Source organism: Dermacentor andersoni, chromosome 8, assembly GCF_023375885.2.
Source record: "Dermacentor andersoni chromosome 8, qqDerAnde1_hic_scaffold, whole genome shotgun sequence".
NCBI classification, from domain to species: Eukaryota; Metazoa; Arthropoda; class Arachnida; order Ixodida; family Ixodidae; genus Dermacentor; species Dermacentor andersoni.
In genome coordinates, this window is record NC_092821.1 from 30675420 (window position 1) to 30689966 (window position 14547).

Here is a 14547-nt window from a genome sequence, read left to right on the forward strand (position 1 = left end):
TCATTTGTTGTAATTCATCTGCATTGTGGCTGAATAGAACAATTTCATCGCAAAACCAAAGCTTCCTGAGATATTCGCCATCGATCCTTACTGCTAAGCCTTCCCAGTTTAATAGCTTGATTACTTCTTCCAAGCACGCAGTAAATAGCATTGGAGAGATTTTGTCTCAAGTGAAAGGGGTCAGACTGAAATTTTGGGGTGTGCCAACTTAAATTTAGGGATGCAACTTCAATTTGGTGGTCGACCAATTTAAATTTGAGGATAAGCCAAGTTGTAATCTGATGGTGTGCCAACTTAAATTTGGGTTTAAGCCAACCAAAATTTGGGGAAAGACCAAGTTGAAATCTGTGGGTGGGCCACCGCAAAATTTGGGCGTGCGCCAACTTGAAATTTGGGGATGAGTCAACTGAAGTTTGGCAGTGGGCCAAGTTGAAATTTGAGGGTCTGCGAAATTAATATGGAGGTGGGCCAAGTTGAATTTGAGGGTGTGTGAATTGAAATCTCGGGGCATGTTAACGCATACACAGACAACTCGATTGAAGCTGCTGCATCATTCTTCACTTCTTGAATTTGCTTCGAATTGGACAGCCGTGCAGGCGTGAGTGGTTGACGATTATTATTTGGTTTTCTTGTGGATACAGGAAATGTGCTGTAGCGTTCGCACGTGCAGGGGGCATTCACGCTTGCACGCACTGAAATGGTGCAACCATCCTATTCACTTTAGAGGGCAAAGCGCGAAAGCTCCCTTCACATTGGGAAGACAACACATGGATGTACGATGCACTCGCGACTAATTCATTATAAGAAGGTACGCTAAACATAACATACCTGCGGTGCATATGCGCGCACACGCAAGAAAAAGAAGCCATACACAGAAGAATGTGCCATGAGCAACACTAATGCACAAAGCAAGGCAACTTATCATTTGGCATGAAAAATGTTTGGAGTATAGAACTCGCCTCCAAGCTCTTTTTACATAAGTATGCCCCGTTCATACGACCTTAAGAACTAGCCAACCTTCTCATAAACGTTAGTTTCAGCATTCTTAATAAAGTTATCAGCATTTTTCGAAATGTTCTACACTACTGGGACGCGCACCTGGCCTAAGATCATGCGCCGTCATCGAATACTGTGGTCTGACAGCGGGAGACAACGAGAAAACGCGTGCCGTGCGCTGCGGTCACAGCCGGTGGGCGAGAAAAATTGAAGAGGAAAGCGCCCAATGGATGAGAGTGTCGCTACATTCAAATTATCAAGGTGCTTTCCTGTTCTGTCGTATCGTGCCACGAGTCAAGGGATGTGACATGTGCGCCGCGTAGCCTGATACTTGCGTTTAGTCTTCGGTACACGCTATGGGCCCACCTGGCAAGGTACGAACCGCTGCTGAAGAAGCGAATCGCAGCACTACGCACGTGGCTGCAACCAGGCAACGTCGCGCTCAGCAGACCACTGTGCAGAGATCAACACAAGCGGCAGCTTGCTGTGGACGCTGGGCGAACAGTTCAGTTCGGTCTCGTGAAAACGATGCAAAGACTACCGCCAGGACCCCTCTACTGCGTGCTTCCAAAAATGGAGCTCCCACGGAACCGCTCTTCCCGCAGCTGACTGTGCTGCGTGTGCCGCGCAGGCCTGCGGCTTTTTTTTTTTTTTCTCATTGTCAGCTAACATATCGCCTATTGCTGTTCGCTCGACTCCGCACCTTCACGGCTTCTGTCTTTTGAAGTTACGCTTAATCATTTTTGGTGTCCATACTATACCCATACATCGCTTGGACGGATAAGGTCAGCTGAAGACACGTTTTCCTCCACCGGAAGGCGAGAGGGAGAGTAGCTGCCACAAAGACGAAGATGATGAGGACTATGCGTAGAGATCGCTAGACACGACATCTCCCAATATGAACGTGACAAGCGATGGAGAGGAACACTAAAACATTGTAGACTCTTAACACGTATTGTTGACAGAGAAACAGAACTTGGGAAATCAATATGTGATAAGGGACGCTTTCCTTGGTGAATATCGTAACGCTGCGTTATTGTAGATTTTGTTTTGTTGAAGACAAACTATCAATAGGGCCATTTTATTTGAGTAATTATTTTGTACCTAATAACCATTTGGCTAAGTATATAAAGCCGCACATAAAGGCAAACCGACCGACCGACCCAGCATGCAATATATTCAGCGTTGGTTAGCATACACCCCAATACAAAACTTGAGCGCAGCTCTTTAGGTGTTTTGAGTGCGCCTTATAGAGAAGCAAGGAATTTGAATCTGAACGACAGGGTCCTATCGGCGGCGGCGCTGAGCCTGTGCTCGGGCAGTTCGTTGAGCAGCAACGACAGACGAAGCACATCGAATGGTTGCGTAGCTCATTGTTCAGATCGAAAGCGCGAATACGGGAACTCAAGCTCGCGCGGAGAGCATTCTATAAGGGCGGAGGCGCAGGCGAATCAGCGTATGCGCAGTGGGTCCGAAGCTTACGCCTGCGCTTTGTTTCAATATATGGTGTTGGTGGACTAGCTTGCCGCATGCCTTAGTAATGACGACATCGATGACTGGGTGACGGTGAGCGCCACTATGGCGCCATGGCCTAGTGAGTCGCCGCCATGGAGCATCTCTCGTGCGGCGTGCGGCACTCTGCTTTTCTCCTCACCGACGTTTTCTCCTCGCCATACTGTCCTCCGCTTTTCGGCTGATTTTCCCGCTGTACCCTCCTCCTATGCTTTACTCACACGCTCAAATCGCTATCGCCGTCGCTCATCCTTTGCTGCGCTACGGGTTCGTTCTGCCGATTACGCCGACGTCAAAGTCGACGTTGAATGCAGGAATGGGCGCCTAAGTGTTTGGCTTCAAGAATAGTGTAGATGATGATATCCCGCGTCGGGAAATGTGAGATGCTGCAGGGACAGAATGTGAGAGCATGACGCACTAAGATTGTGAGAGCCTGAAGACAAAATGTGCATCTCATGAATTTTAACAGCCGAGCTGCTCTAAGTCGAGCCTTCGCCGTCTGATGTCCGGTGTCACGTAAGTGACAGGGGTAGAGCGCGCTCCGGGGGAGGGGGAGGAGAGGGGTAAAGGAACAAGTGTTGCGCCGGCGCGCGCCCTTTTTCCCCGGGGATTCCGCTCGGCGCGAGCAGCAGCGGGAGCTCGCACGAGAGCGGCAGCGGCGACCTCGCGCAAATCCCGACCTTCGAGAGCGAGAAGCTTAAGCAAAGCGCCAGCGGAGGGAAGCCGCTAACGCCGAGAATCGAGAACGGGAAGCGCAAGCCAAGCGCGGTGGATGCAAGCCAACTACTAATTTGAAGAGAAGCCAGCGCAGGCCCAGCGCCAGCAGAGGCATGCTGAACCCCAACTTCGAGAGCAGGAGGCCGAGCAGAGACGTCGACGCAGAGAGATTTCTCCCACGGAGGGTACCAATGGACGGTTCAAGAGAGAATTCCTTGACCGTGGGTGCGGCCACAGCTGCAAGGTCTGTGATAGATTGTGGTGTGATCACAACCTCACGCAACTGTGTGGTGCGCGCAATCCGGAACCGAAGCTCGAATCTAGCGAAACTACAAGAACGTGACAAAAGACTTTCATGAAAATCGCGCTAAACATGAGTTCGACCTTGACAAAACAACCACCACCTTCGCTGCTCTGACAGCTTTTACTGAGTGGAACTGGCTTTACTTTTCTATAAGGAGTGCGCACCAACAGGGCTGGAGCGCAACATTGGCCGGCAGTAATCGTCCACGAAAAGCATTCTAGTGGCGAAGAACACAAGTCACAGGAAGTACTTCCAAATTCGGAGGCCGGGAAACATCCCGGGGCACTGACCACGACCACTTGTAGAAGACACGCGGCGGAGGGGATAACAATACAAGTGTAAAAAAACGCTCGGCTGTCATGTGTACCGAGCACAATGTCCATCTGTGCCTCCAGGAACGCAAGAACTACTTGCAGTTTCATCAGTACTTGAGCCAGTAACGCCGATTTCATGAGTTCTCTTAAATTAAATAGTGTTTGAAAAGTAAAACACAGAACATTTTCAAGTGCTTCCAAAATGCAAGACTTGTAGCGCTGGCCGAAGAATAACCAAATATCGATTGTCTTGAATTAGCAACTTTTAGAAATACAACAGTGAAATTAGTTTTTCCTGTAGAGTTTTCCAATATCGGGCGGAAAGCCAAGCAAACAAGAAAGTTTCAATTTGTTTGACTATAAAATGAAGCGGGCATCACGGCGCAATAATATTTATTGTCTGCGCAAACAGGCGGTGTACAGTGTACTGATATGAAGCGTTGTACCAAGAAGCGCTCATCGTCTCACCGAATAACACAAATACACATATTGCAAAACACAAAGTTTAACGTCGTAAACGAAAAGAAGACATAAAGTCAGAGCCTACCATCTTTTCCGCTGTCCGCATCAGAGCTTGTCTGCTTGGCTGCATTATCACTGCAGGCGTCGCTCATCTCTCCGAGGTGTGTCACAGTCAGTTGCCGGATCTCTTGCATAGAAAGCGTTACTTCGTAGTCACGCTCCAACAGCTGCCTCACCTCAACGCTCATCAGGGAGTCAATACCCAACTCGCCGAGGCTGATGTTCGGGTTCAGCAAGGATGAGTCTTTGATGCCTGCGATAAATTCAAGGAGCATGTATGGGCGTCGATTGACCGCGCCAAAAGTTATTCTTTTTTCACTGACCTGCAATTTTAAGAAACAATGTAAATACATGGATTGCTTAAGCTTCACTATCGTGTTCGAGGTACCCTGTATAATAAAAATAGGGACTGAAAATTAAAAAAAAATAAAAACGTGCCGTCAGGTCAGTCAACATGCACTTTGTTTTGCCGTAAAAAATAAGCATAGCTTGGCGCAGACAACGGGGATATAATACCACCGTGAGTGAAAGACCTGTAAATTGCGTAGCTCAGAAATAGCAAACCATCAATACTCACCAAGGATGTGCGCCACAGTCTGAACGAGATCTTGCTTGTCCTTGTTCTCCGCCATCGAAGACAAGCTGCTCTTGACGAAGGATGAGACAACGGGGTTGCTTTGGCTCAGGAAGGCGTCCATAACCGCCATACACGACCTAATTGGCTGCGGCATAACTCCAGCTACTGTGACATCAGCACCCATGTTATCGTGGAGCAGGCCTACGTCTCCAATTACACCCCACTGAATGGCCAATCCTGCAGGTAGAAAGAATCAATATATTATTACGTTCTTGCAGACTCAAAAACGGCCACGGCTGCAGCTAAGGCATTTGTATGCTGGCAGCGATAACGCATATTCAGCATTATGCAAAAGCGGAACTGGGGGAATCTAGGCTGTGTTTCTTGCAATAAGTTCCGTGTCCACCGCGTTAAATAATCCGCCATTCGGCCTACCGCCTCACGCACTGCATTTGAATTCAGGAGAAGGCGAGCATTCAACAATTACCTTGCGCGAAGGCGCATGTGCTGGGAATTTTATGTCTACGCGGGCGAGCTGGCGTCTACGGGCATTAAAGCGTCCTTTAATCCATAGCCGCATAAATACCCACAAACAAAAGTCTGGTACATATTCTATGGTGTCTTGAATATTGGCAATATGACTGTAACCCCTTTAGGCCCCTTAGAAAAAATAACGATCTCGACTGATCACAGCCCTGTGCTTGAAGTCATTACTTCAGGATGAAATCATGCCACAAAGAGGCGAGCTTGAGATGTCAATGCACGAAGGTCTTCTTTTTCGTTGGCACTGAAAAAATGGCTGGCAGAAACTCTCTCTCTATTTTCGCTTCACGGAAAGTTGCCGTCTTCAGTCTTCAGATGGAAAGTTGCCGTCTTCAGTCTTCAGACACACCCACACACACAAACACACACACCCACACACACAAACACACACACCCACCCACACAAACACACACACACACACACACACACACACACACACACACACACACACACACACACACACACACACACACACACACACACACACACACACACACACACACACACACACACAGACACACACACACACACACACACACACACACACACACACACACACATACCCACACACCCACACACACACACACACACACACACACACACACACACACACACACACACACGCACACACACACATGTTTAGCCGCACCACACTTCAAAGATTGCGTATGGCAGATAGCACAACTCTAACGCTCAATTTAAAATACTCTATGAGCCGGCCGTTACTTCTAGGAGAAATCAAAATGTTCAATTGAATTATTAAAGTAATTACGCTAATTAACTTTATTTTTACCTTACGCCACCTATTTCAATCTACGAAATATAGAGGCTGATTTCGAACGGCGTATACACTTAGAACGAATTCTCTGGAGAGCACCAGCTACGAGATATTAATTTTCGAAGTTCCCGACGACATGCTTTGGCGTTCTAGTTACGTTTTAGAGACACTTATGTTCGATGAATTTGAAGCACAATAGTAACTGGAACACCAGTGCATTTTGACAGAGTGAGCGAGTGAGCGAGATATTGATATATTTCACATCCCCACAACATTTGTTGAAGGGTGGCTCTAGAAGACTCGGATAGCTTGCATATATAGCTCTCGTAAATATCGGGGTAGAAAGTATTTAGTTGCACTGGACTCGTATAAGTTTCTGTTTGTAATCGCCTCTAAGCAACGGATTCAGCTCTCTTCAGTTGAGTTTCAGGCGGTGGTAATTCTCGTCTCCGATTTCGATAGAATGTGGTAATATCGCTAAATCTTGTTTTCTGTCTTTTTCTCTCCAGTTCTCCTGCTCTGCGTTCTCCATACTGATGGAAGTCACTCTTTGCCCAGCTCGGCAAAGCACGCGGTGTGTTACCTCGTTGATGTTAATTGCGGGAACGCCTGGAGTCGCATGCGCTGCGAACCAGAGCAAATGCCGACCGCTCTTCTCTGCGCTGGAGAATCTTGCTTTGTTGAGTCGGATGATGTACCATGCCTCAAGAGACACTTTGAATATTTATATCTCGGAACTGGTGTTGTCCAGAAAATTTGTTCTAAGTGGATATGTCGTACGAACTCAACGGCTATAGCACTGGTAGGTTGAAATATGTGGCGTAAAGCAATTACTTCAAAAAGTTAATTATCGAATTGACGTTAACTATCCAATTGAGCATTCTGATTTCTTGTAGAAGTAATTGCCACTTCATTGAGAAATTTAGATCAAGGGTTAGAATTGTGCTATCGGCATAGGCAATCTTTAAAACAAATTTGGTGCTGCTAAAAAAACACCCTATATGTACAGCACCTAACAGCCACGTGAGGCTTCGTATCGCACTGTCGAATTCAAGAAAGTTTCTTCATCTGATAGGACAATCGGCGGGGTAAGGAGATATTTCGCCCCACAATTGTTTATAGCTTTCGGCGTTATACTTTCTCGCGTACATTTATCTTTGTGGCAGCTGCTTATGTGGTACTTTGAATATAATCGTGACGAATCACAGTCACTGCAATGTGTGGACAGGTGCCCATCTGCCTACAATACGTTTTTTTTTTCTGCTCTCTTAAGCGATCATTTAGACGCGGGCCCTTTGGCCGGCGTATTTTCCGCAACATGCCAGTGGTATGCTCTACACCATGCCTTCTGCGCCCGACAAGAAAGGGTTCTGGCGCTTTTTCTGGCACCTTTGGTGAAGTGGAAGACAACGAAGTGAAACAGAGAGCAAATTGTGGTAACCCACATTCTATTTGAGTAGGGTCAGACATGTAATGCGTTGGGCAGACACACGTTGGTCTCATAGTGTTACAGAATGCATGTCAATAGAAGGGAAGTGTAGTTGCGGAGGGCGTTGAACCACGTGGCATGAAGCTGAGGGATTCGCAGGCATACAAAGGTGTCAGTGGACACAAGACAAGCCTAAATAGATTTCTAGAAAAAGCTCCGTCTTATAGTGGACATAAATAAGCTGATGCTGATATTATAGCAACGCTTTGTCATACACAATTTTGAACGCAGAACTCCTAAAAAAATATCGATGATTAAGCAAGCATGCTTTACGCAATTGATATGCTGGAAGTAGTTGCTATGACAAGTAGTAAACGTTGTATATAGGTGTTGCCCTGACAGCAAACAGCGTGATAACGTTCTCATTTTTCGATTTCTCCCTTTGGTTATTTCTTAGTTTTACTAAGTTTCAGATGTGCTAATTATATTTTCTCTGCTGCTGCTTCTCAATATTCTGTTCATCCCGTGTCGGCAATTGCTGGGGATATCGGTCTTTTTGCTACAGACTAAACTCCATTCGAAAAGCAATTGTTCAAGTAGCATGCAAACACACCAGGCGGTAATCACATCCACCTGGTGCATGGCGGAACCCACCATGCTAAGAAACGGGTCTCGATTGAAAGAATACTAACTCACCAGGCAGCCCGTCCCATACACGACGCTCGCAGATGCGCTCGGTGACAGAGTTGGCGTAACCGTAGTTTGCCTGGCCGGCGTTGCCACGACCGGAGGTCAGTGACGAGAAGACGACGAAGTGGTCCAAGAAGGGGCACTGTTTCCGGGACACACCGTCCAGGCTCTGGGTGACCAGCACTTTGGGTTTGCACACTTCTTCGAACATTTCAGCCGTCTGGTTCTCGATCAATGCATCGCGAAGCACCTATAAATAGTACGTTAAGAAACAAGCAATTGTAATCCCCGAATGGTCGGCAGACTATTCGGCTTTCATTTTGATACTCGGCACAGCGACGTAGAAATCGAAAGAGGCGTTTTACTCAGCTTCTATGAGAAGTAATACTCTAATACGATAAATCGTAGCCTTTGAGAAAAAATGAAATGAATAAATGATTAGGAAATGATAAATGATAAATTATGATAAATAAATAATGAATGATATAAATATAACTATAGGATAAATAAATGATAGATTAGGAAATTATAAATTATTAAATAATTAGGAATGAATAAAGTAACAGCATCGGGTGTCACAGCAAGCGCTTGGCAAAGCTTTTGGTTGAGGCTTTTTATGCGATGAATTTTCAGCATGACAGCAGACGCATTGCGGAAAATCTGCATCAGTCTCGTGTCTTTCAGGACTCTTCAATCAAGGTAAAGTGAAGTGTTACGTCGTGGTCTGTAAGCCAGCATTTCTGAGTACGACCATTAGAAAAGAAATAGATGGATACTTATCTTATATCAGAACCCCAACAATCTCATTGAGGAAACGGACCGGCGCATTAAAACGATTCTCGTAACATGCGACCGCACCAGGTACCATATGGCTACAGACGCACTAATAGGACACGCGAATTGCCAAGTGCGCTACTCCCTTTCACGTGCATTACTTCGCCTGACAACATTTCTTTCTAATAAAAGCAACATTGCAGAAATTTTATATTAGCATTCTGTCGTGGCAGCTGCCGCTTCACATGTGATGTGACGCGGCACTGACTTTAGGATCGGACCGCTGATAGCGTTAACGTCGGCATTAATCGTGATATGGGTTCTGCAGCAATTTCTTCTTTTTTTTTTTCTTTTTAGCGAGAGTTGGTGGTGTGATTCTGTTCAAAATTACAAGAATAGATATGATGCACAATAAGGAGAGCACCTGTGTGAGTCTTTATTAGAATTCCGCAATATTGTGTCGTCGCCTTCCTCGAGGAACAACATTAGGCTGCCAATTCTTCTTGTCCCATTGGAAATTTATTTCCGATAGCAGGAAAAGTTGAGGTAGCTTATTCTAGCTAAAATAAGAGGGAGAACTGGAGGGGCACAACTCACGCAAGGAGTACAGCAGATGAACCGTGGTCTGTTAGACCAACAGTTCGTCTGCCAAAAAAATAAAAGGAAACACTCTCCAGGGTGAAAGAGGTGGAGTTGCAGGGATGAATTTGACAATTTTATAGACATAGGGTAGGATCTGGACCATTTGAGGGTAAACGTAAGCGGATATTGCCTGCAAGACGCTTTGTTTCTGCTGTAATCGTCATCAATACGCATAGGGTGACACTGCTGCAGTTAAGGCTCCACCTTTGAGCTAAATTGACCGATTATTCACTGCGTAGTTTACATACCATGGCCAAGTTAAAAATTCCGCCCACAGGTCCCATGCTTGCTGCGTCGTCAAGAACCTTCCGAGCGCCTTCCTCCGTGGAGACGTCCTCGTTGCTGACGAGCACTGCCACACCGACACTGTTCCAGCGATGAAGACATAGCTTCTGGTAACCTGTCCGGACTCCTGTCCTTGAGATCAGGAGGAGCTTGCGACAGCCACGAGAGACCATCCACTCGGCGAGCTCAAGACCGAAGCCTCCGAGGCCGCCGACAATGACGTACGACTTGTGTCCGTAGAAGCAGGCACGAGCCACGGCCTCAATCGTGACCGGAGGCGCGTGAGTCGGCGTGCATCGACTATCTTCTTCCGGTCGGATCTGCAATCATTCAACAACATGATAATGTGCGCGCACTGTAGCCGCACTGCCTTCATTTCCCCCTAAAATTTCCATCCTATCGGCCACATCGGGTGTTCCCACAAAAAGTGACACTGACTTAAGTATCCTTGCGTAACCTGAATGCGAAGTTATGACTTCGCTAATTTTTGGTTAGGTATATGATACGTGACGTCATACATTGTAACGTGTCCTTCACGACTTTACCTGACTGTACCTTAATACACCTTGCTCTAATTTGTCCCACGGTGACCTTCAATTAACAGTAATTTTGGCAACACGCCACGTTGGTCCTACTGCCGTTTCTTTTCCCTTTGCCACTCCTCATATTCATCATGCTCCTCGGGAGTCCTAACTATGGGTTTCCGATTCGTAGTGGTGCTGCAACAGCAATGAAATCAGTTACTAGGCTGGTTATTCTGTATGTGAAAGCTTAGAGGCCTCACTACCAACCTCGCAAGCTCTCGTCACCGCGGCAGCTTGCGCAACAGTAATCTTGTTACCATTAAGCATGTGGTTTGTATGCTTGTTGCTTGCTTTGTTTGTTATCGAAAAGAATGCCGTGCTGTATGTTGTATCCGTAATAGCAAATAATGTATGCCCTTCCGCTTCAATCTCTGAATGTATCATGTGTTTTTTTTTTTCGTGAGGATGCGGCGCGAGAAACCCCGACCATCTAGAGGCTAACAGCTTCCCTATAAAACGACCTCGCTCGCATCCTTAAGAAGGCAACGGTCCGAAGGCGCTTCTGCCACGGCTCGCAAGGAGGAAGTGGGTATGCCAATCTTCCTGCTTAGAAGTAGAAAGTTGCTATTCCAAAATAAGTACGGTGCCTGTACGAGACAAGCCAGTGCTTCGTTGCAAATCGACAAGCTTTGAGACCTCGGCTATTACAGAACTCGATTTCTGAGAAACCTGTGGCATAACCCACGAAAGTGCAGCAAAAAGTGGCCAAACCCAGTAGCGAGGAAGTGACGGCGATTCCATCAGTTGATGCCCTATCACCGTTCGAAGACTATTGACGTGGAAGCAGCGTTCTTGTCACACCGAATTCCCGGAAGCATTGTCTCAGCAGTGAGAGCACCTTTCCGTAACAGTGCTCGCGAACGAGGTTGTTGCCAAGTCAAGCATCACATGCAGCTTGTTTCTTGAATATGCGGTCTGGTGTACCTCCTACTGATTTGCTGCGCTCGAGTATAAATGGGACAAATTGGGAGGTCTATAAATTTACTTCTAAGAGAGCACCGAAGCTCATTGAGAGATAGATGGATAGATAAACTTTATTAAAATAATTATCAGAAGAATCGCTAATGGTCGGGGCCCCTAGTCCAAGGCCCCGCTGGCTCTTGCCTTTTTCTCAGCTCTCTGAATGAGCTTGAGCTGGCTGTCGAGGGCCTTGCCTGACAGCAGTGTTTCCCATTGCTCCCTCGTGGTGTTTGTGTCGGGGTGTTCTATGTTGTGTTGTGTACACTCCCACGTAATGTGGTTTAGTGTTGGTGCGGCCCCGCACCACGGGCATTCGTCCCTGTAGGCTGTGAGGTGTATACGACGTGATATGTGTAGGTTCATGTAAGTGCCTGTCTGGAGCCTATGCCAGGCAGCGGTATCCTTTGTCATTACATTTGGATGGGATGGTGGATATCGCAAGCGACTCCCTCTGTGGTAGTTCACAATGGCTGCAAAGTCGATGTCAACAGTTTCCGGGTCTTCTGCAGCCGGCGTGTTGAGTGCTCGCTTATGCACGAATCCTCGAGCTACTCTGTCGGCCTGCAGGTTGCCCGTGACGCCAGTGTGGCCCGGTATCCAGATAATTGTTTGGGTGGTGGTGCCTTCAGGGTCCTCCTTGAGCATTTGTTATAGGTCTTGTGCAGCATGTCGTCTAATTCTTCTGTGTAGGAAGTTGCGGCAGGCCTGCTGGGGATGCTTCAGGGTCGTGAGTGGTTTGTTTGCGTGTTGGGCTTCACGGATGGCTGACGCGATGACCAGCTCTTCGGCTTCCGTGATCGTGCAGAGGCAGGTTGATGCAGCAGAGGCATCGCGGCTTCGGTAGTCGCATACCAGTGCCACTGCGCCCTTGTTGTTCGTCCCATACATGGCGGCGTCCGTAAAACGGGCCGCGGTATGGAACCTGAATGCTTTCTCCATGTACTGGGCCCTTACTCTCCTCCTGCCGGAGTAGGTTAGGATCCATGTTGCGCGGTAATGGGGCAACGTGATACCTGTCCTGGACGTGACGAGCTATCGAGCAGGTTTCTTGGGTTCGTCTTGTTATTGCTTGGAACCCCCCGGTTTGTAGGACCTGCCGGCCCGTGCGAGTCCGCGCAAGTCTCTGTTGTTCGAGACATCAACGGCTTCTGTCAGCTCGATAACAGTGTTGTGTAACCCTAGTGCCAATAGTTTTTCAATCGATGTACTCATCGGCAGGCGGAGAGCGGTCTTGAAAGCCATCCTCAATAGCGTGTCGGCCGGTTTCGTCTAGGACTGTGTGAGATGGTAGTAGGGCAGGCTGTATGCGATCCTGCTCACCACCAGTCTTCTTACCAGTCAGAGGGTGCCCCTTTTCTTCATGCCACTGTCTTGGATGTTACGCGGTAGATCATGTGTGATATCGCCTTGACACTAGTCTTGAGGAGTGTAAGGACGTGTGTGGCCCGCTGGTTAGATTTCAGCCACATGCCAAGCACCCTGAGCAATGACTTCTCTGGCGGGAAGCCTCCGTTGAGATGTACCTCGAGCTTTGTTGTTGAGTCCGTGGAGACTGTGTGGTTACCCAGGCCTCGCCAGACTCGTAGGAGCTCGGATTTCCCAGAGGAGCATTGCAGTTCCCGTTGGCTGATGTATTCTTGGGTGAGATTCGCTGCACTTTGCAGCCACTCTTCTTTTTTAACGCGGGACAATGTTGTGGTCCATAGTGTTATGTCGTCAGCGTAGATTGCGTGCTAAAGACCTGTTACCTCCTACAGTTTGCTTGAAAGGCCGATCATGCCAACGTTGAACAGTGTGGTTGAGATGACAGCACCTTGATGTGTGCCCTTGTTGGTAGGGTGGTTCACTGGAGTTTGGACCTCTCTTATCTTCAGCTCCGCCGTGAAGTAGCTCAGGAAGCTCCAAACATACATTTACGTTGGTTTCCACAGTTGGTGTTGGCCAGCCCTTCTAGTATTCCTTGGTGGTTGACGTTGTCGAAAGCCCTTTTGATGTCGATTGCTAAGAGTAGTGTTCGCCGCTGCGGCAAATGTTGCTGAGGATTTGTTCCTTGATCTGGAGTAGCATACATTGTTTGGACAGGCCTGCGCGGAAACCGAACATGGTGCCCGGCTAGTATTTGTTCTCTTCAAAGTGTCTCTGTAGTCTCATGTCTATAATTTTCTCTTACGCCGTGCCGAAGGAGGACGTGAGCGAGACTGGTCTGATGTTTTGAATTGCCAATTTCTTGCCCAGTTTGGAGATCGTGATTATTCGTGCGTGTTTCCACATCGCCGGCGCCGTACTTTGTTCATAGTGTTGGCTAACAAAACCCGTGAGCGCCAGGATGGACTTGTCGCTCAGGTTTCTGATCATAGAGTTCGTGATGTGGTCTGTTCCCGCCTCCGTGTTACGGGGAGTGGCTGCGATGACCGCTTTCAGTTCGTTTTCTTTGATAGATTCGTCTATTAGTGGGTTGGGTTGGCCTGTGTAGGGTGTTGTACATGGTTGTTTGGGAGCGGGATCTCCATAGCACTTAATCTTGATGGCGTCGATGAGGTCTTGTTGACTACCTGGGTATGCGTGCAGTAACCACTCCAGAGCCTCGGGTCCTTCTCATTTGGTTATGCTGGGGTTGAGGGTGGCTTTGAGGATGCGCCACGTCTTGGCTTTATACAGGGTGCGAACCAAGGAGTCGCAGAACCTATACCCGTTTGCCGAAGCGAGTTGCATGGTATATTTTTCTGCTTCCGCTGTTATTTGTGCTATGCGCGTCGTCATTTTCCTGTTGCTTTTTTTGTTTTTCCAGCGGCGGGTGGGGCCCCGTTTGGCATCCCACAGGTGCAGTAAGTAGGGATCCACCTGTGTGGTCTCTTCCGTTCTGGCAATTTCCTTTGTGTGGTGTGTTCTTTATGTCAACGGTGGTTGTCGCACCAGTCTT

At 47.7% G+C, this 14547-nt stretch overlaps 1 protein-coding gene across 1 annotated transcript in view; it reads right to left on the reverse strand.

The window, feature by feature from the left end:
- Positions 1–4379: 4379 nt before the first annotated feature.
- Positions 4380–14547, reverse strand: part of LOC126526150 (fatty acid synthase-like) — a 178127-nt gene continuing 167959 nt past the window's right edge. The window contains exons 22-25 of the mRNA XM_050174098.2: positions 10047–10403; positions 8389–8632; positions 4943–5179; positions 4380–4618 (exon numbers count right to left, since the gene is read on the reverse strand). Of these exons, the coding sequence (XP_050030055.2) occupies positions 4380–4618; positions 4943–5179; positions 8389–8632; positions 10047–10403 (1077 nt within the window). The remainder of the gene's footprint in view (positions 4619–4942; positions 5180–8388; positions 8633–10046; positions 10404–14547) is intronic.